General features: G+C 50.8%; 1 protein-coding gene across 1 annotated transcript; it reads left to right on the forward strand.

Annotated features, from left to right (window-relative positions):
* The first annotated feature begins 4,264 nt into the window (after positions 1–4,264).
* Klhl36 (kelch like family member 36) lies at positions 4,265–21,747 on the forward strand. The gene is made up of 5 exons (XM_055621381.1): positions 4,265–4,433; positions 7,107–7,183; positions 11,480–12,550; positions 15,082–15,239; positions 16,871–21,747. The coding sequence occupies exons 2-5, from the start codon at positions 7,124–7,126 to the stop codon at positions 17,421–17,423; spliced, it is 1,842 nt and encodes a 613-aa protein (XP_055477356.1). The 5' UTR covers positions 4,265–4,433; positions 7,107–7,123; the 3' UTR covers positions 17,424–21,747.
* Positions 21,748–22,143: the final 396 nt, after the last annotated feature.

The raw sequence follows: 22,143 nt of genomic DNA on the forward strand, positions 1-22,143 counted from the left end.
GTGGCAATCAATTAGCAATGTCTGCCACGGAGTCAGAATAGAAAATGGAGACCCATGTGATACATGCTTACTGTCCTGAGTGGCAAAGCATAGGGATTTTAGACTAGCAATAAAAGCAGCTCAGCTAAACAAAGTAGCAAAGGCTGAGTGGAAACAACTGAGTTCCAGGCTGGCTTGGGCCTCTAGTGAGACCTTGTTTCAAAATAATAATATCCGGTAACACTTGTTAATCACATCAACTCTGCTAGCACTTTCATTTTTTGTACTTCCATGGAATTCAATAGATGTCATGCTTCCTCCAAGAGGGGCTTTTAATATTTATGTCTTTTGATGTGCATCCTAGGCTCCTAAAATACTACCTAGCCATGAGCAAACACTCGGATGTTTGCTAAGGAGCAGGGGGATTTCAATTTTTCAGATGAGGAAACTTAGAGTCTGAGTAGGAAGTAGCTTGCTTCAAGTTAGGCAGCTGCTATGAGCTACTTTAGGACAAGATGCCATATAGAACTTTCTGGAAAGCTGGAAGTGTTATGTAATCTACACTGTCCCGTAGGGCAGCTACTAGCCACATGTGGCTACTGAAGGTTTAAAATGTGGCTAGTGTGTGGAAATCTGAATTTATAATTTTATGTAAATCTTAACTAATTAAAGTTGACATTAGAAATAGCCACCCTTGGCCGATTGCAGCTGCTCTGAATAACACAGCCCAGAGCTTAAGGGTTTGATCCCCAGAGACTAATGTCAGATTCCAGGATGTAAAGTGCACACAAGGTCACTGTGGTGCTGTAGGAATACCCTGCCTTTGGGGGAGGAGAGGGGCTGCCAGTGAAGGAAGGAACCTTCCAGGAAGTGCTTCTGGGAGGGCTTTTATCCAGGTTGTGAATGGTGTGATGGTTTCAGAGGGCTACTGGTGACACTCCAACCCTGAAGCCCTGAGTCCTCAAATCTTATCTTTCTATTGCTTAACAGAAAGAGAAACACAGCATAGGGTGCCATGCCCCATGGGTGAGTCAGGCTGTGGGCACTACCAGTGAGTGTTGGTGGACCTCAGCGGTAATGTGCTAGAGCTGGGGATGTGTGTTCTGCACATAGTGGCTTCTCATTCCTGCTCCAGTCCTCTATCCAGGCTGGCAGGTGTCTTCCTACCTCTCCTATCAGGTGATGAGAGCGTGTCCACTCTAGGCCATGTTAATTTATTCCGGGATCAGGGCTTAAACTGAAGAGTGCTTGTGTGGTGGGTTGAGAGTCTTGTACCAGCAGCTAAAGTTAATAGTTATGTCACAGACACTTTGAAAAAAACAAAACAAAACAAAACGTGGACTTTGACACCTCTAGGAGGGAGGGGCAGAGTGGAGGAGGAGAAACTGAGGCACAACACAGTGAAGTAGCTGGTATAGCCCACACATCAGGGGCACAGCCATGCCAGGACTCATCCCAGGTAGAACTGGGGTGTGTGTGTGTGGCTATGTTGAGGAGGAGGGAGTAATAAACAGCCCAGAGGGAGAGGTCTTTTTTCTTAGAGATGAAAGGATCCCTCATCACCCCCACTGTTGCTTCTCCTCCTGCCTGGGGCCTGTCTCCCTTCAGCCCTGGAAGGGCCTGCAAACACCATGCAGGCTCCTATCATATGAATGGAAACACAGCACCTCATTATCATATAGGGGAGGGGAGGGGAGAGCTCGCAGGGAGCTGTATCAGAGGCAAATGTGTCAAATGTGGTTGGGGGCGTCTGTGTCTAAAGACACTCTCCAGATGAAGTCAGGCAGAGAGCAAGAGGCCCTTCTGGGAAACAGGGAGTCTTACCTTCAACACAAGGCAAACTACAACCTCAGCCAGCAGGGTACCCCCAACACCCGACCCAGGACTGGCCTATGTGCCCACTGTGGCCCTATCCACGGGCAAGCCTACCCTCCAAATGCATCCTGTGCTTCCTAGCTCAACAGTTCCAAACTTGCAGAATGTACCAGCCAAGGCTTCCCAGCAGATGTAATCCAGATTGGCCAGCAAGTCTGCCCTTTTGTGCAGAGCATCAACTATCTAGATTATCCAGCCCTCGGGAGGAAGGACAGGGCAGAGACAAACCTTTGGCAAGCAGAACCTAGTGCTTAAAGAACTGGTCCCACCTCCCGGAGCCCGGCCTATTTCAACTATCCATTGGTGCTCTGCATTTTCTTCTATTCTATCCTTCCTTTCTTTTTCTTTTTTTTAAAAAAAATTTTTAAATGTTTTTATGAGCTGGGTGTGGTGCCACATGCCTGTCATCTCAGCACTTGGGGGCAGAGGCAGGCGGATCTCTGTGAGTTCGAGACCAGCCTGGTCTACAGAGTAAGTCCAGGACTGCCAAGGTTATATAAAGGGTTTCTTTGAAACCCTGTCTCAAAGAAAACAAAAACAAAACAAAAAAAAGTTTCTATGCTGTTCTGGAGACAGAACCCAGGCCTTCCTACATGTTAGAAATGTACTCTACCACTGAGATAGTCTCCAGTGGTAACACATACCAGCCCTAACATCTATTTCTGATCAAAAGGATTAGGCACAGAGAAAACACAGACCTCATTAGAGTAGGCCTCTTTGGTGGTGGTCCAAACTGTTTTCTGTGGCCAGCTGTGTGGGCCTGTCGCCCCCAGGGTTACGCGGGGCCCCACAGAAAGGCCCAAGGCTGAGGTTTAACATTCAAAGACTGTTGTCGTGGACCTTGGACTCACTTGCATTTGTTCTGTGTAACAAAGCATGATGGGATTGTGGAGAATATAATGGGAACCCTGGGCCACAAAAGTCCCTCATTACTACTTATTAATCGGTTACCCAATGGGGACCTATGGGTGCTGCTTACCAAATTACTCAGTGTGGCTCAGGGTGGCCTGTGACAGTCGGTAGCATTCCTGAGACTCCCTATGTCCCAGAGAATGCAAAGTGAAGTGGTAAATTTATTTATTTTTTTGTTTTTTTAAGACAGGGTTTCTCTGTGTAGAGCAGGCTGGTCTAGAACTCACAGAGATACACCTGCCTGCCCCCCCCCCCCCGAGTGCTAGGAGTAAAGGCAGGCCCACAGCTGTTCCCTTTTGGTAGTTGATGGTTCCCCCTTCCCTGCTCTTCTCTGTTTTCTGAGCTCTCCATAAGGAGGAGGTGTCAGTATGAGGCACTGGTAGCAGAGGCCTGAGCTGGAGGATGACTGCCTGGCATTCGAGCTCCGCTTCTGAGGAGCGGGTGATCTTGGGGATTTTCCTTCTCCAGGCCTCACCTTCCGCATCTGTAAACAGGAAAGGAAGGATGCCTTCCTCCCAGGGTCAAGACCTAATGATTTCCTGTGCATGCAGAGCTTAGGGCAATGTCTACCCTTGAACTCTCCATCTTCCTGCTTCAGGCTCCAAAGGGCTGGGGTGACAGCTGTGTGCCACCAAATGCAGCTGGGAGTGTCCTTTTGTGTCTAGCTTCTTTCATTCATGTAGAGGAATCTCTTCAAAGTTCTAGACTACAACATGAGTGAAGTTTGATAATTGATAGATGAATTAGTGGTAAACTAAGATTAACAAATGTTTACTGAAAGCCTAGGTACCGGCCATGGGAGCCCAGCAAGGATTATAATTACTGGAGGGCTTCAAGTGGAAAAGAAACAGAAAGAAACGCAGGGAGGAAGGGGAAAAAATACGTAAAATACGAGAGCCAACTAACGGCAAAGTTGAGGCGCGTGGTGATTGCGGCCCTGGGTTTAATCTCCAGCACTAAAAAGGAAAAAAGAAAAGGAAGAAAAAGAGGGGGAGGAGGTAATAAAGATTGTGATAAACGGTAGGGGGAAGCAGAAAGCAGAACACGGCGTGCAGCAGGTGTGGTTACTATAAAAATGGCCAGCAAAGCCTTCTTTACCGAGTGGGCGAGCGGACGCTGCCTCTGAGGGAGGATGAGGACGGTACAGCCACCCCGGAGCCCCCTGACCCACCCTAAGGTCTGTCCCATGGAGCCACCTCGTATCTGGCTCCTGGAACATGGGCACCAGCAAGCTTCTGCAGTGCATACCTCGCCTGCCCTGGGACAGCTAGTGCCCTGCCAGCCGAGACCCTAGTGACGGGCTCAGCGGCTTCCCATCCATAGAGCCCGCCCCTAAGCCGGCGCCCCTCCCTCCTGCCTCCTCAAGCCCCGCCCCCAAGACTGCGCTCCGCCTTCGCAGGCCCGCTGCTCGGGCGACGCTCCGCCCCTTACCCTGCAGACCCCGCCTCTTGTCCCGCCTGCAGACCCCGCCCCCCCGCCGCCATTGACCGTGCAGGCTCGTACTTCCTCGCCGAGGGATGGCTGCGCTCCGGGCGCGCCCCGTAGTCCCGCAGTGTGCGATGCTCTGGTAGCGGCTTGCAGGCGGGCGCGATCCAGGCCCGCGGGTGCACAGGTGCGGCCCACGCCTCCCTCAGCGCCTCAGCACCTGCCGGGCGGGACCCCGGACGGTGAGTGCAGCCCCGGCTGCGTGCTTGCTCCCGGGGACCCCGGGTGGGGCTCTGCACCTCCAACTCACCTGCTTGCACGTAGCCCAGGACGCAGCTGGGTGCCACAGACACAGTCCGGGAGACTGAGACGAGCCCGGCACTGAAGAACCCTCTTTAGATCCCTTGGCCTAGAAAAGAAAGCTTCCAGACTGAGGAACCAGAGACCTGGCTGGCCTAAGTAGATGGGCAGAGGTTACGTGTGTTTTCCTCTGTGACCTTGGGCGGGCCCCTCAGCCACCTGCCCCACCACGGTGTGGTTTTCTCACGGTGGGGACTATGGTGCCCAGGCTCACCCGGCCAAGGTGAACCGAGGGGATCAGGGGTGTGCCCTAAGTAGACGCTGCTGGACTGCTTCCGTTCTCTCCGGGCTTCCAGCAGCTCGGGGACAGTCAAGTCACAAAGTTACTAGTTCTCTCCGAAAGATCCAGTTGTCTCTTCTTGAACCCAGGGTCGAACAGAATGGAATGTCCCCAGATTTCTTCCTCCATGGGAACACTGGAGCCCCCCGGCTCTGCCCATTTATCTAAGAACAGTGCTCTTGTCACACTGTTCTGCTTTAGCGAAGACTCTTTGTTCAACAGGTAACAAAATGATCCTTCCTGTGGACTCAGCAGAACGGGGTGAGGGGCGGATTTCTTCTTTAATCCCAGTCCCAGTATATGTGATGTGCCTGTGTTGGTTTTGTAAGGAAAATGAGGTAAAGAAGTGAGCCGGGAAAAGACAGACTCACCTCTTCAGGCTGTCAACTAGACCAGCAAGCACTTTTCAACCTTCTGGATAGGATGGATAGGGGTTGGGTTCTCTTGGGGGCTTGGCTTATTTCAGGGAGTTGAGGGTAGGGAAGCTGAAGGGGTTGGCTCTGGGCTGTTTGCAGTGGTCCCTGAGTCACACACACCCTTATTGCTCCCCACCCCCACCCCCGGCATATAGGGGCGGGGAGTTTCTGAGCAATTTTTTTTTTCTGAGTCAAAACTAAGTTTAGCCCAACAGGTTTAGGCCTTCCTGGGTGTCCCCTGGCAGTGACCTCTTAGTCTTCCAAGTCCCCCAAAGCCTGGCTCCCAGGTATTCACAAGTTGCTTGGCATTTTAATGCAAGTAGAAACATGTCGCATCCGTAGATTTCATCAGAAAGTCAGCACGGCAGGTTTGCTCATGTTTGTGTCAAAGCACAGGGCTCAGGGGCTGTTTCTCACTGTGGGTCCTTCCCTCCTATGACCAGGCAGTACGACTTTGGAGTCCAGAGAAATGAAGAGGCCTCTTGGGTCTTCATGGCAGCCCTGCCACATACATACCCCGGACTGGGGGGATGCTCCATGCATTATTTCATGCCTCTATTGTTACCTTTTGCTCTTTGCATCAAGGACAGTATAGGGGTTATGTGTGAGAAAATGAATGAGGACCCATAGAAGCCCTGAGGACAGGGCCCAGATCAGAGTTTGCACCCATCAGTCACAACCGTCTCTCACCTTCCACTTCCTCTTGAGAATCTGAAATTGTGACATTGGTCAAGTCTGGGCTTTGTTTCCTGTGCTAAGGTGAAGGGCCCAGGTTTGGTGGTCAGGCATTAACTAGCATTATGGCAATTTTAAATATTTTCATCTGTAAAGTGGGACAGTTGACATTGGCCTGGTTGGTGTGTTGCAGAAGTTAAATGAGATGGCAAGTGGAAATCCCTTAGTTTGGATTCACACTGTAGCCCAGGCTCCAGAATGATGACTGTCAGAAAACTCTGCCATAGCCAAAAGCTAGAGTTTAGATTAAACATCAAAAGATGGGTGTTTGGCCATTGAGGTGGCTCATTGGATAAAGGTGTTTGCCACCAAGCCTGACAGCCTGAGTTCAATCCCTGGGCCCCAAATGATGGAAAAAGAACTAGCTCTCCCAGGCCTTCGTAAAGTAAATAAATTAAATTTAAAGGGGAAAAAAAAAAAAAAAAAACATGAGCAAGGGACACAAACTAAACACGATGTGCCAGACTTTAGACGATAAAGGGACATGAATTAAGTAAAGAAGGTTGCCCCCATGCCGCCAGCCAAGGCCATAAAATGGGCTCAGAATTCCAGGAACTCTGATACCCATACAGATACCTAAGGTCCTGAAAAAAGCAACATGCCTTTCTCCTGCCCCACAGTTCCCAAGAAAACAACTTATTTTAAGTGTTGGTGTTTGCACACTTTAATCCCAGCACTCGGGAGACACAGGCAAGTGGATCTCTGTGAGTTCCAGGACAGCCAGGGCTACACAGAGAAACCCTGTCTCAAGAAAAGCAAACCAAAACAACAACTACAAGTAAAACCCAACGTATTTTTAGAAAGCAACTCATTCCCTTGCACTCCTAGACTGTACTGTGCTCTCCTGTGCACCAGGTCTTGAGAACCTGTCAGATGAATAACATCTGCTCTGTGGCTGAGGTCTCTCTGTTTCCGTTCTCTCAATTCCCTTTTCGAACTCAGTTCTTACACTAAGCAGCTATGACAACCTGACTTTCCACACACAGTATTTTATTGTCTCTCTCTCCTCCACAGGACAGTTTCTTCACTTGCTGACAATGGTGTCTGCCAGTAGGGCCTGCAGCTGACAACCAACCTGGAGTTAATGCTGCACACTCAGAAATGCTATTTTATTCTCATTGTAGGTCTGAAATCACTCACAATGGAGGCAGGCAAGCAGATGCGAGTGTCTCGGCCGTACAAAATCAGTGAGTCTTCAAAGGTACGTGGCGGTCCCTCCCCACCCATGGCATCCATTCCGATCGCCTCCTTTTGGCTGGTGCCTTCTTAACTGTGGCCACGTGTGGGTTTGCAGAAGAGCTCCTGGATATAGTTCCCTCCAGTCTATATTTTACCGTGAGGGGTGAGACAAAAGAACCATGGCACTTCCGCCTCCATGTGAGGGCTTACCAAGTCCAGTGGAGCCTCACGGAGAAACCAGCCTCTGGTAGGACTCGTCTTTCTGGTGTTAAAGACCCTGGCACCTCTTCCTCGTTTGTGTCTGACTCCCTGGAACCCCAAGAGTGGACAAGTATGGACCCCCTGGGTTCTGGCTAGCAGCCCACATTAGGCTGATATCATTAAAGTCACCCTCAACAAGCCAGGAGAGAGCCCGGGGAGAATGGCCTTTGCCTAGCTGGCATGGTGCACATCTGTAATCTTAGCACTTGGAGGCTGCAGCAAGAAGAAAACCATGAGTTTAAGGCCATATATCCAGGCTATATAATGAGTACCAGGCTAGCTGGCCAGCTAGCAGAACGTTTACTTTTTTTGTTTTGTTTTGCTTTTGTTTTTGTTTTTCAAGAAAGTGTTTCTCCATGTAGTCCTGGCTGTCCTGGAACTCTCTCTCTTATAGACCAGGCTGGCCTCGAACTTGCAGAGATCCTCCTGCCGCTGCCTCTGCCTCCTGAGTGCTGGGATTAAGGGTGTGTGCCACCACCACCACCACAAGCTCTTATTTTTGATTGATTTTATTATAGTCTTTGTTAAACATTTATTTATTTATATGAATGCTCTGTCTGCATAGATGCCTGAAGGTTAATAGAGGGCATCAGATCCCATTATAGATGGTTGTGAGCCACTGTATGGGTGCTGGGAATTGAACTCAGGACCTTTGGAAGTGCAGCCAGTGCTCTTAACCACTGGGGCATCTCTCTACCTCATTGGATGTTTTACTGTAACCTGAGTTGACCTGGAATTCACAATATAGCTCAGGCTCACCTTGGACTCACGGCAATCTCCCTGCCTCCACCTCCCTAGTGCTAGAATTATAAGTTTAGCCTTACTCTTTTTTATTTTTTAGCTTTTTTTTTTTAACATTTATTTATGTTTGTGTCTTTGAGTGTCTGTGGCACATGTGTGTGGCAACCAGAGGAAAACTTGTGGTGCAGTCAGCTTGCGCCATCCACCTTGTGGGACCCAGGAACTGAACTCTGGTCCTTGGGCTTGCACAGTACATGCTTCTACTACCTGCTAAACTATCTCCTAACACTAAAAGTTTATTCCTTGTGTAAAGCACAACTATCCCTACATTCCTTGGCAGAGCCACAGTGTGCCTGGAGTGGTCGGATCTGATGGAGCAGGCGTGGGAATAAACTGTCCTAAAAGGCATCTTTCTGGAAGAAAGATGGAGAAACTCTACAAGGTGAAGGAGTTGAAAGCAGCCTGCAGAGCTGAGAGGGAGGAAGTGGGCCAGCAGACATCCACTAGACAAAAGCAGGGAAGGCTGGTTCTCCGGGAACCTGTTGAGGTCCTGAGATTGCTGAGAAGGATCCCAACAAGCCCCACTTGAACAGTGTTTGGGGCTGGCTGCTCTCTCAAAGGATTTTGTTACACCGTTAGCTGCAGAGATCAAGTCAATTGATATATTTGATGGCATCAGAAGTCTTTTTTGTTTTGTTTTGTTTTTGTGTTTCGAGACAGGGTTTCTCTTTGTAGCCCTGGCTGTCCTGGACTCACTTTGTAGACCAGGCTGGCCTTGAACTCACAGCAATCCGCCTGCCCCTGCCTCCTAAGTGCTGGGATCACAGGTGTGTGCCACTGTGCCCAGCTGGCACCAGAAGTCTTATATTTTTGGTTATGAGCCTATCCTTTAATGGCTGATCCATCTCTCCAGCCATGGGCCGGAAGTCTTGATCCTTTACAGAGTAGAGGCTTCTAGGAATAGTCTGCCTATCTCTAGTTTGAGCTTATGTTCCTGTATTGGTCAGGGTTCTCTAGAGGAACAGAACTTATAGAAGGAAAAATCTGGATCAGAAGTGGGTCTTCCCACGTCAAATGATTTAATTAAGAAAAACATCCCTCACAGGTGTGCCCAGCCATTTGGTAGAAGGATAGCCATCTCAGCTCCTAACATCTTTTTTTTTTTAATGATTTATTTATTTAGTATTCCGCCTGCATGTATGCCTACATGCCAGAAGAGGGCACCAGATCTCATTGTGGATGGGATGGTTATGAGCCACTATGTGGTTGCTGGGAATTGAACTCAAGACCTTTGGAAGAACAGCCAGTGCTCTTAACCGCTGAGCCATCTCTCCAGCCCCAGTTCCTAACATCTTATTTTTAATGATTTGTTTTTATGTCTGTGTACATGTGTGTCGGGGTCTTTGGAAGGCAGAAGAAAATGGAACAGAGTTATAGACAACCTTTAGCTACCTGACATGGGTGCTGGAAACCTGACTCAGGGCCTCTGCAAGAGCAACAAGTGCTGAGATACCTCTCCAGCCCTGCTGACATCTTATTTTTGAAAAGCTACTCAAAGCCAGATCATGTTCCAGACAGCCAAGGCTATACAGAGAAATCCTGCCTGGAACAAACAAGCAAAGCTGCCTAAATCATAAATGTGCTTTACAGTTAGGCACACTCATGGAAGATTCGATCTTAACAGACATCTTTCCATACCTGTTGTTCTCTGTTCTCCTGGTGATGGCTCCTGACCACTCAGGGTCCCTCCACCCCTGACATTTGATTGTATAGAGCCAGGCATGGTGGCTCATGCCTTTAATCCCAGCACTGGGGAAGCAGAAACTGGTTGGACCTGAGTTCAAGACCAGCCTGGTCTACAAAGTGAGTTCTAGGACAGCCAGGGCTATAATAAGCCCTGTCTTAAAAAAAAAAAAAAAAAAAGTTGTATAGGCTACACACTGTCAAGAAATGCTGTACAGGGTGTTTCTAATTCCCTGGCCTGCTGGGACTCTGTATCCCAGGAGAGGCGGTGTTTGAAGTTGCTATCTGCAGCTGTGTTATAATGCCAGGAAAAACTGCTGTTGAGACCCAGGAAGAGGAGGCAGAGCTGGTAACATGGAGCCCATGTCAGACATAGCAGCCGTGCTTTCCCCAGCTCAGAGCCATCTCCGCTGCTGGCTGTTACAGCCCTCTGTCATGTATTACCTCGGTCCGTCCCAATTCCCTTCCTTTAGTCCGTCCTGGGGGAGTCCCCAGACCAGTATCTGGAAGAGCCCAGACCATTCCTGCTTAGGGCCAACCAGGCCTCCCTGGGAGGGGATAGACAGAATAAAGACCCACACGTGTGTGTGTGTGTGTGTGTGTGTGTGTGTGTGTGTATGTGAATGACTGAGAGAAGCCCCCCCCCCGTCACAAAACATCTATCATGACCTAGAAAAGAAAGGAGAGACAGAAGGAAAGATAGAGAAAAAGAAGCTCTTAGGCTCCTGGTTATAAAGGAGGAAGACGAGAGAAAGCAAGCAGATGGTTTGTTTTTGGTGGTGTTGTTTGCTTTTTCAAGACAGGGTTTCTCTGGGTAATAGCCCTGGCTGTCCCAGAACTCCTTCTCTGTAGACTAGGCTGACCTTGAACTCATAGAGATTTGCCAAGCGGACAGTTGCGTGGAATTATGTATAGTGGGGCTGGCTAGACAGCTCAACATGTAGAATCACTTGCGCTCAAGTCTGACAGGCAGCACTCCACACCTAAAACCTGTGCTCTCACCTCCACATTCCCACCATGGTGTGTGCACGTCCACACGGACCAATACAGAGTTTATTTGTTTTATCTTATTTGAGACGGTGTCTCTCTACGTGGGCCTGGCTGGCCTGGAACTTTCTAGGCAGACCAGACTGGCCTTGACCTCACAGAGGCCCACCAGCCTCTGCCTCTCGAGTGCTAAGACTATAGGCATGTGCCACCATGCCCAGCCAGCTTTTTTGTTTTGTTTTGTTTTGAGTAGCCTTGGCTGTCCTGTGTAGCCTTGGCTGTCCTGTCTTAGCCAGATCCACCTGCCTCAGCCTTTCATTGCTCTGGGATTAGAGTGTGCTACCACATCTGGCTTCCCAGCCAAAATTTTAAAACTGATTTCCGGAGGACATGAGGGAGGAAACGAAGGAAGGAGACACGTGCGCTCAGGAGCACCCGTGAAGCTTGGGGGGTTTACCTCCACGGCTCTCGTTCCATCTCATCACAGTTGTCGTTTCCTCTGGGGGCTGACTGCAGGCCGGGGGTGGGGGTGGGGGCGGGGGCGGGCAGGCCTGCGTTTCCTCTCCTGACGCACGTTCCTGCGCAGGTGTACCACCGGGCTGACCACCCCAGCACCGTGCTGCAGCGGCTGAACGAGCAGCGGCTGCACGGCCTCTTCTGTGACGTGATCCTTGTGGTTGAAGATCAGCAAGTACCAGCCCACCGCAACCTCCTGGCTGTGTGCAGCGACTACTTCAACTCCATGTTCACGCTGGGCATGCGCGAGGCCTTCCAGAAGGAGGTGGAGCTGGTGGGCACCTCCTATGTGGGGCTCAAGGCCGTGGTGGACTTCCTGTACAGCAGTGAGCTGGAGCTGGACGGCAGCAACATTGACTACATCCTGGAGACGGCGCACCTGCTGCAGATCTGGGCCGTGGTGGACTTCTGCTGCGAGTACCTGGAGCAGGAGGTGAGCGAGGACAACTATCTATACCTGCAGGAGCTGGCCTCCATCTACAGCCTCAAGCGGCTGGACGCCTTCATCGACAGCTTCGTCCTGAGCCACTTCGGCGCCCTGTCCTTCACGCCCGACTTCCTGCAGACCGTCTCCGTGCAGAAGCTGTGCGTCTACCTGGGCAGCTGCCAGGTCCAGCACCAGTGGGAGTACGACCTGCTGCAGGCGGCCCTGCAGTGGCTCGCGCAGCAGCCGGAGCGGGAGGCGCACACCTGCCGCGTGCTGGAGAACATCCGCTTCCCGCTCTTCCCGGAGGACATCCTGCTCCAGCGGGTGAAGCTGGCCATGTGCTCGCTGTTGCCCAGTGAGGCCAGCTTTGAGGGCTTCGTGGAAGAGGCCATGCACTACCACCACAGCCTGGTGGCGCAGCCTGTCCTGCAGACCAAGAGGACAGTGCTGCGTTCTGAGGAGCGCTTGCTCTTCGTGGGTGGTGAGGTCTCCGAGCGGTGTCTGGAGCTGAGCGATGACGCCTGCTACCTGGACACCAAGAGCGCGCAGTGGGTGAAGGAGACCTCCCTGCCCGCCCGCCGGAGCCATCACTGCGTTGCCGTGCTGGGGGGCTTCATCTTTGTTGCCGGTGGCAGCTTCTCGAGGGACAACGGAGGGGATGCGGCCTCCAACCTGCTTTATAGGTATGACCCCCGCCGTAAACAGTGGCTCAAGGTGAGATTAAAGCAAATTAATTTGTTACTCTCGAGGCCTCTTTGCAGCTCCCTCACCTCACTGTGGCTTCCCGTTTGGGGGCCTTAACGACTGCCCTGCTCCTGAGAGAGCTGTGATGATAAAGTGATGGCCACGTCCTCGCTGCCCTCCCTGTACCTAAACCTGGGTAGGGGTCGGTGAAGGCCAAGCAGCTGCCATCTGAAGGGCTGGCTGTTGTACAAAGCAGCGTTCTTCGATAGAACCTTCCGCCCTAATGGGAATATTTGTAGCACCTATGTGGCCATTGAGAGCTTGAAATGCGGCCAGCGTACAGTTTTAGTATGATCTAATTGTAACTAGCAGATAGGAAGTGTTGATGGCTACCCCAGGCTCCGTGACAGGGTTCAACCAAGCGAGGACGCCCATGCCTCAGAGCCTTTGCTGGGATTCTCGGTGGAGAAGAGGTTTGGGAAGTGATTTTCAGGAAGCAACAAAGCTTAATACAACCTAGGGCAGGCACGGAGCCCACACATCTGTCAGCCCTATTAGCACACCCTAGCTGAGTGTCTCAGTTTCTACTGCTGTGAAGAGGCATCATGACCAACACAGCTCTTATAAAGGAGAACACTTAGGTCTGGAGAAATGGCTCTCAGTTAGTTAAGAACATTTATTGTTCTTGCAGAAGATCAGAGTTCAGTTCCCAGCACCCACATGGCTACTCACGAATATCCTTGACTCCAGTTCTGGGAGAGTTCATGTTTTGACCTCCATGTACACAAGGCATGCACATTTATACATGCACATAAAATAAATGTTTCTTTGTAGAGGAGGCATTAATTGGGCCCTGTTTGCAGTTTCACAGAGTTAGTCCATCATCCTCTGTGCCGAAGCAGACAGGCACAGAGCTGGAGCTGGAGCTGAGAGCTTTATATTTTGATCCACAGGCAGCAGATACTGAGACTGGGCCTGGCACGGGCTTTCAGAACCTCAGCGCTCACCACCCCGAGTGACACACCTCCTCCAACAAGGCCATGCCTCCTAATGCTTCCCAAACAGTTTACTAACTAGGGACCAAGCATGCAAGTATCTGAGCCTGTACCCTGAGCTAGTGAATGCTCAGGACTTTCAAGCTGGCTCCTTATCCTCTCCAAGTCTCACATCTCACCTCTGGATATGCTTGTGGCCGGAGCTGATGGGCATAGGTATGGCTGCAGTGATGTGACCCCTCTATGTGATCAGTTCTCTAGACTTGCAGCCATGGAAATCTGTCCTCATGCTCATACCTCTGTGTGACCAATCACCTCGGTGTTGGCCGAATTTAACACCGGCCAGGCGTGGTGACTCACACCTGTAATACCAGGATTTAGGAGGCTAAAGCGGGAGGATTGCCACAAGTCTGAAGCCAATTTGGTCTACGTAGTGATTCAGCCTGGACTATAGATTGAGGCTAACACAAAGCCAGAATGGATTCCAGATGATCTTTCAATTCTATCCTCAAAACTCTAATAACCTGGGCTAGCAAGATGGCTTCGTGGGTGAAGGGGCTAGCCATGGAAGCCTGGCGACTTGAGTTCAGTTCTCAGAACCCTGTTAGTGGAAGAAGAGAACCAACTCCACAGAGCTGCCCCCTGACCTCCACACATATGCCATGGCATGCATGTCCTCCCTCCCCTCGCATATATAGAATAAACAAACAAAAACTCCAAACCTAAAAGCCAAGTGAGGCCTCTAGGAAGCCCAGCTTTGGAGTCCCTCCTGAAAAGCTGTTAGCAGAGGCTGGGCCTGTGGTCTCCTGGGTTATCAAGGTTGGTGCTTGTACATTCGCCTGCTGATGTCACTCTCTGCTCTGTTAACATGGGTGGTGGCCAGTGGATCTCAGCCGGGATGCGCTACAGAGGTAGGGCATTGTCCAGCACACCAGAATCCCTGGTTCTGCTCCTAAAGCGCTCTGAACAGACATCCGATGGGGAAGAAGGGAAAACTTGTGTTTGTTTAAATGCTTTCTTTTATGTAGATTTATCTATTTCATTTTTATGTGTATGTGTATTTATCTATTTCATTTTTATGTGTCATGCTTGCATGGATGTCTGAGTGCCATATGCATGCCTTGTGTCTGAAGAGGTCAGGCAAGCACATCGGATCCCTTGGAACTAGAGTTACAAACAATTGTAAGCTACCATGTGGTTGCTGAGAATCGAACCTGGATCCTCTGTAAGAACCAGTGCTCTTAACAGATGAGCCATCTCTCTAGTCTGACTTTTTTTTTTTTTTTTTTTTTGAAACTTACTCATTTCTTGCATAATGCTAGGTCACAAGGTTGACCATGTGGCCAAACCAGTTTGAGGAGGTATGTCACCATGCAACTCTTAGGGGTTTGAGTGGAAGCATCAGAGCCTCTCAGAATTCCTGCCAGCAGCACCCCCTTACCTCAAATCCAGGACCCCCTCTGTCCCACTCATCTGGCCCTCCGGGGTCATTCCCTCTGTGGACACAGTTGAGGAACGTGGTGCTAGGGTTAGGGAAGGGAAGCCTCAGGTGTCTCACCCTCGCAGGTGGCGTCCATGAACCAGCGCCGTGTGGATTTCTACCTGGCCTCCATGGAAGACATGCTGGTGGCTGTCGGCGGCCGGAACGAGAACGGGGCGCTGTCTTCTGTGGAGACCTACAGCCCCAAGACCAACTCCTGGACCTATGTGGCTGGCTTACCAAGGTGATGGGGGCTTTAAGGCTGACTGCTGGAAGCTGCTGTAGTCGCAGGAAGCTGCTGGGGTTTGGTCTTGCTTTCTGTAGGCGGGAACTCGGGGAGGAGGAGCCTCACCCTACTGGGTTTCATTCTCTCACCTGCAGAGTAGGTACCACAGCACAGTAAGGGGAAAGTTAGACACCGTCTCTCAGTGACATCCTCATGTGACCCCCAGCAGCCAGGTGGCACCCCAGGAATAGTGGTGAACCCCACCCTCCCCGGGCACCGAGTGTGGGTTGTGGCATGGATCTGCCGAACCTGCACATCGTGTTTAACTGCTCCTCTGTTGCACCTGAACCCAGGCTCGCTGGACCATTCTGGCCATTGGATACACTAGGTATCTTGGGGACGTGTGGGGTTGGAGTGAACCTGTGTTTTAAAGTCACATTTGAGCCTGGCATGGGGGCTCATGCCTCTAACCCAGCACCCAGGAAGCTGAGGCAGGGGATTGAGTTTGAGGCCATGCCGGGCTACATAGTGAGACTTTGTCTCAAATAAATAAAAATGGATTCCAGGAATTAGGAGGTAATTCCTAGACACTGTTGGTGAGCAGGTGTCACTGTGACTAGGCCCTGGGTATCCTGGTGAATGGCAGTAAGAAAGACAGTAAGCAGGTTGTCAGTGATGTAAGAGGTTGCCTGTCTATGGGCTCACTGAGTGGGCACCATATCACCGTCTATCGGGTGAAGTAAAGCTGGTGGTTGTGCTGAGAGCCACTGCCACCGCTGCCCCTTCTCAGTGGAATTATTTCTAAGGAGACCTCCTGTGCCCTCAGTTGGTGTGAACCCAGCCCATGATGCTATCACCAGCTATCTGTGCACAACCCACTTTTATTAGTTTCCTCCCCAGCCTTTCTCAGTCATTGCCTTGTTGGCATAGCAGGGCCTGCAGGATCTCCATCAGGAGTCAGGAGCTATGCTGACCCGTCTCGTCTGCCTGCCCTGGGCTCTTCCTGTGAGCACCATCCCAGCCTTCCTCAGCCCCAGTTGCCGACTAAACCACACGAGACAGGCTTCATGTCCTTGCTCCTGTGCTTTACTTTGGGGCTTTGTGGGGGGTTTTGTTTTTTGTTTTTGTTTGATTTTGTGTGTGAGTTATGTGTTCACGTGTGGGCGCCACAGCACACATGTGACTCACAGGAACTGGTCTTTTCTTCTACCGTGTGGGCTCCAAGGGGTCAAACTCGGGCGGTCAGGCTTGGCAGCACCTTGGCCCACTGAGCCACCCTGCCAGCTCTCTGCAGCATGGGTCTCACCGGCTGGCCTAGAACTCACAGAGCTGTCCCTAAGCGCTGGGATTGAAGGTGTGCATCACAGGCCCTGCTATACATTCTCTCTCTCTTTTCTTTTTCCACTTTGATGATGTTTAGAGGAGTCAGGCTTTCAGAAAACTGCCCAGAAAGTGGAATGCTCCCATGCACCCTCCCTGAGGCAGGGGCCACTTGTTCACCTGAGTTCTGTGCCCCTTGTCCATTGACATCCGAGGTCTGTAAGGTGCCCGTGATTTGCCCACTCTGTGTTTTCTCCCCCAACCCTCACGGCTTCCTGAGAAGCACTCTGCCAGGCCCTGAGCTCTTCTGTTCTCCGGCCTCTCTGCAGGTTCACTTACGGCCACGCGGGTACCATCTACAAAGACTTCCTGTACATCTCAGGGGGCCATGACTACCAGATTGGCCCATACCGCAAGAACCTGCTGTGCTATGACCACCGGACGGATGTGTGGGAGGAGAGGCGGCCCATGACGACAGCGCGAGGCTGGCACAGCATGTGCAGCCTGGGCGACAGCATCTACTCCATCGGCGGCAGCGACGACCACATGGAGTCCATGGAACGCTTCGACGTGCTGGGCGTGGAGGCCTACAGCCCCCAGTGCAACCAGTGGACCCACGTGGCCCCGCTGCTGCAAGCCAACAGCGAGTCGGGCGTGGCCGTGTGGCAGGGCCGCATCTACATCCTGGGGGGCTACAGCTGGGAGAGCACCGCCTTCTCCAGGGCCGTGCAGGTGTACGACCGTGAGGCCAACAGGTGGAGCAGGGGGCCGGACCTCCCCAACGCCATTGCGGGCGTGTCGGCTTGCGTGTGTGCCCTCAACCCAAGGCTGGAGGAAAAGAAGAAGAGGAACAAGGACAAGCGACAGGACCGAGGTCAGTGACACCGAGCCACTCATCGACGCGGCCACACCCACCGCACTTACTCTTAGCAGCTTTTTGTACCTTTTTGATTCCTGGTGTTTCTATGCTGTCACAGTAAATAATAACGAAACGTTCTTCACAATTTTGCATAATATCTTGTTTGAATGCTTAGACTTGGGCCTTCATATCTGTGCTGGCCTTCTTCCCTGGCCATATACTCCTAAATGACCCCATGACTGTCCCGGCCAGCAGTAGCTGGCTCGAAGGTTATATGGAAATTTTTATAGTGAAACTTGGGTCTTCTAAGGTCTGAGCCTCCCCAAACCCAGCTGAACTTCCATACAGACGCCCAGGCCGTGCTCAGGGGCTGGAGGAGGCTGGTCCCTCTGGAGATGTGAGTGTCAGCTGCATTCTGCATTCAGTTGTCCCAGGAGAGACCAAGCTTGCTCTTCATTTAAAGACACGGGGACCCCATGCTCCTGGACAGACAGGCTAGAGCCAGGGACTCTTGATTTTCTTTCTGAAAGTTCCATAGTAGCCGAGTCTTTTCTGCAGAGTGCCATCTTCCCTGGCTGGCAGTCTTTGTGAATTCTGTATAGGTCTTTAAGGAAAAAGGGGCGGGGGAGAGCACCCTAAGGTGTTTATGTACGACATTCTGAGTGTATGGGAGCCACCCACCTCTCGTCACTGTCCTAAGTGAGCTCCCCCAATCCACCTTTCTTCTCTCCGAAACGAAAGGGCAGCCCTGCAGCACCTTCAGTCATTTCCCTGGGCCGGCCTGGCCATTGAGAGCGCTGCACAGACGAGTATGCAGGTCTCCAAGAAGGGGGCCAAGTTCCTTTCCCTGCTGGCCCCGCTGGCTACTGTAAGTGGCTCTGCCATGCTGGGAGGATTCTGGTTCTCCATTTTTTTCCTTCTTTGAAACAGGGTCACACACTGTAGCCCTTGGCTATCCTCAAACTCATAGTGATCCTCCTGCGTCAGCCTCCTGAGTGCTGGGATCATAGGTCTAACCACCATACCCAGTCAGACTCTCCGGTGCTTTCATCTGGCCACACCTCATTTCTCTCTTTCTCTTTTATTTCTTTTTTCTTTTTAGCTTTTCAAGACAGGGTTTCTCTGTGTAGCCCTGGATATCCTGGGACTTGCTCCATAGGCCAGGCTGGCCTCAAACTCAGAGATCCACCTGCCTCTGCCTCCCAAGTGCTGGGATTAAAGGCGAGCACCACTACTGCCTGGCCACACCTCATTTCTTACTCAGCAGGGTCAGGGTAACTCCCTCCAGTCTTTGTGTTAGAAGCAAAGCCTCGGCTCACTGGTTGGATTTTTTTTTTTTTGAAACAGGGTCCCTTGTAACCTAGGCTGGCCTTGAACTCTTGATCCTCCTGCCTCTACCTCCCAGGTACCAGGGTCATAGGATTTGCTACCATGCTCAGATTCCCAGTTGACTTTTTCTCCTCTGCACTTCCTTCCTTCCTTCCTTCCCGATCGGGGGTTCATTCTGGTCAGCCTGCTTCTGCAGTGATGTGGGAGAGGGAAGACAGGCCTGAGAAGCGAAGGCTTCAGAGTCTGGTCTCCATCACTGCCGCGTAAGCAGTCCGCCCATTTGTCAGTTACTGCAAGGCATGCCGGCCGACGACCAGGGAGCTTCGTGCCCTCACTACTGTAAGAGGCTCTGAGGAGTCTTGCGCTGTTCACCTCCATCATCCCACTGTTTTCTACACTTTGGCTTTGAAACTCCACCCCTCCCCCATCCCCACTACTGAACTCCAGGACAGTATATCCATCCCTATTCCAAGAAAAACTTGATTACTTGAAAATCTTTCAGAAGGCATAGTGGCCCATTCTCCACAGATTGTGAACACACAGGAAGGGGGTTCATCCAGAATTGGATGGGAAAAGCACATGGTAAGCTTCAAGAATGTCTTACAGAGCAGGACAGCTGTGACCTTGGGAAGAGCAAAGCCAATCATTGATCTGAGCGTAAGCCAGTTCTCCCATTGCTCACTGCTGGTGTCTGCCCCAGACAAGGGGAGATGCGGCCTCCATTCCACTTGGTATCATGTGGGTTAGCCACAGTGTCCCTTCAGCACTGTTAATGTAGCTAATAACTTACAGGCTTGGAATCTGCTTCTGTGGCAGCTGAAAGTCTTCCTTTAAAGGGAGGGCTGGACTGTAAGTTTCACTGTGGACTGCTTTTCCGCATAGCTGGGGGCAGCTGCCCTCTACTGAGAAAGAGTTTTGAGCTTGTTGGCATCCGTGGAAAGGCCTAGAGCCCAGAAATGTTCCCTGGCCACGTTTTCATTACCTGGGGCTTTAATTGAAAATTCTATGCAAGAATAAAAGGAAACAGATTTCTGCCACGACAGACAGCTTCCAGCTGACCCCAGCAAGTAACTGCTATAATCATGGCAGGCTTTGAATTGGATGTTGCACTTTCTCATTTATAAAGAATTAGTTTTACCTTATATTTGTTGCAGGTTTTTGTTTGGAACTCTGTTTGAGTAAGGCAGAAATGCAATAAGAGATGGAAGCTCCGGGTGGGGTGGGGTGGGGTGGGGTTTGCCTGGTCCTCCTGGTATTTGGCATCACTTAGAGCAGCCGGCTGCTGAGGCGCGTGCCTGCCACCCAATCACTGGAAAGCTGAGGTCGGAGGATCTCCTAAGCCAGAAAATTCCAGGCCAGCAACACGCTGAGACCCTATGCTGCCCCTGCCCTCAAAAATACATGATTGGCAGGATTTATCCTATTTCATGCTATAAGACCCCTGAGTAGGCAGGGCACCTTGTTTTGAACAGTGTGAATGTCCTTTCCAGTTCCTAAGTATAAGGTGACCTGGGACAGAGTTAGATGAGGCCCCAGCAGCTAACTCAGGTGGTGTTTTAGGCCTCCCCCAAGGCTCGGTGCCATGGCTGCAATTTTAGATGTACTGACCTGTATCTCAGTACCTTGGCCCCTAAGCCGAGAGGAACCTTCTAGAGCTAGAAGTAAAAGATGCCTGTCCCCCCTCCCACCATCTTAGAGAATCACCGGTCGTCCTCCCTAACCCTCCTCCCTGTGGTGTAGTGTTGGGCTGCACCCTTAGTCTGGGGTCTCCATCCTGCAGGGGCACCTGACCCCCAGGACAAACCTGCATAATTAACACAGGCCAGCTTCATAGAAGACCCTGCATCTGTCAACCTGACTTTTTAGAGATTTTAAAAACTGTTTTTGATACTTTTTCATACAATTTGCTAATCACCATTTTGTAGAATGCCTGCTGGGATTGGTTCCCCAGCTCCTTCCTTACCGTCAGCATCTTGGTTTGTCTAGATAACGGATGCCCTGTTGTCAGTGTGCACCTTGCTTTGTGTGGCTTTGTCTTCCATCTCGCCCTTCCATGTGAGCAAGTCTCGAGTTTTGTGAGTTCACGCATAGCGATGGATAGGACCATCTGAGGGCACGGGTGTGCCAGGAGGGCAGTTCTTGTCCTTCAGAAGGTCTGTATTTCTGCTGGAGCTCCTCTCTCAGTGGAGTGCAGTGGGAGAGTTACCTGAAGCTGGTCCACATATAATCTGTTTCATACGGGTCATTTCTCTAACATGTGTGGCTGGGGTCCTGGTCTCTTCCTGTCTACCTATCCAGTGAAGAACGCCTAACCCCACGCAGCCATCACCATAGCATGCCATCCTTGCACTTTATAGTCTCTGACCTCCAACTGAATGTTGTCTGTGTGAGTTTAATGTGACTAGAATTGGTGGCTTCTGGGGGGACCTGAGTGCCTTAAATTGTCCCTCAGTTGTCTCAGTTAACAGCATGGAATGAATGGGGCTGGGACGAGGGCTCTCCTAACATGCAGAAAGCCCGTGGGTCCCATCCCCAGCACCACATAAACTGAGCATGGTGGCCCAAGCCTGTATTCTCAGCACTTGGGAGGTAGAGGAAGGAGGATCCGAAGTTCAAGGTCATCCTTGACTACACAGCAAGTTTGAGGCCAGCCTCAGCTACAGGAGAGCCTGTCTCAAGTTAATTAATGAATAAAAGCATCAGATGAACATAACAGTGTGTACCTGTGTTGACCTGAGACGCAGGGTCCTTAGGTTTGATGTCGCAGCCATCAATAGCTGGCCCCGGTCAAAATCAGGTCAGGTTGATGGTGATAAAAGCATTTGATGCCTTCTGGCTCCTGATGTCACAGAAATCTGTAACTGTATATGATATGCTTTTTAATGTGTAGCCTTTGTGTCTGTAAATTTTATGGCAATCGACATTTTCCTGTCTTGCCTCCTTGGTTAACTTTCCTGCATGTTGCTTTGGTTTGGAATTCTATAGAGAGCACTAAAATACATTAAAGGAAGTTGTCTGACAGAGCGTGCTTCCATGGTCTGTGTGTCTGTCTTCTCTGCTTTTATGAGGATGAACTCCTGTATGTGTAATTTGGAAATGAATCTGCTTCCTTTGAACACCTAGAGGCTGGGGCATTTCAAGGCCACCTCAGTTGTGCTTTACCCAGAAGTGTCATTCAGATCCTCGATCGTCACACTGAGTCCCTGCACCTGAGGTGTACATGTGTTGGGGTAATTTAGTTAACAAATTGGGGTAGCAAAGAACAAAGCTAGAAATGGAGAGGAGTCTAGGCTAGGGAGTGCAATGGGTCCCCCTTGACCAGAAAGACCACGGCTAGGGGTAGAACTCAGACACACAGTCCTTCGCTACATGCATCAAACTCTAGGTTCCGTCCGTCACACCACAGAACAAAAA

This window comes from Psammomys obesus, unplaced genomic scaffold (assembly GCF_907164565.1).
Source record: "Psammomys obesus unplaced genomic scaffold, mPsaObe1.curated_primary_1811, whole genome shotgun sequence".
In the NCBI taxonomy this organism is placed as follows: domain Eukaryota; kingdom Metazoa; phylum Chordata; class Mammalia; order Rodentia; family Muridae; genus Psammomys; species Psammomys obesus.

Bases quoted from the DNA above. Each gene is read 5' to 3' on its own strand.
- Klhl36 (XM_055621381.1), top strand. From the start codon at position 7,124: ATGGAGGCAGGCAAGCAGATGCGAGTGTCTCGGCCGTACAAAATCAGT. The intron at 12,551-15,081 runs GTGAGATTAAAG...TCACCCTCGCAG, and splicing joins GCCGTAAACAGTGGCTCAAG to GTGGCGTCCATGAACCAGCG. The intron at 15,240-16,870 runs GTGATGGGGGCT...GCCTCTCTGCAG, and splicing joins TATGTGGCTGGCTTACCAAG to GTTCACTTACGGCCACGCGG.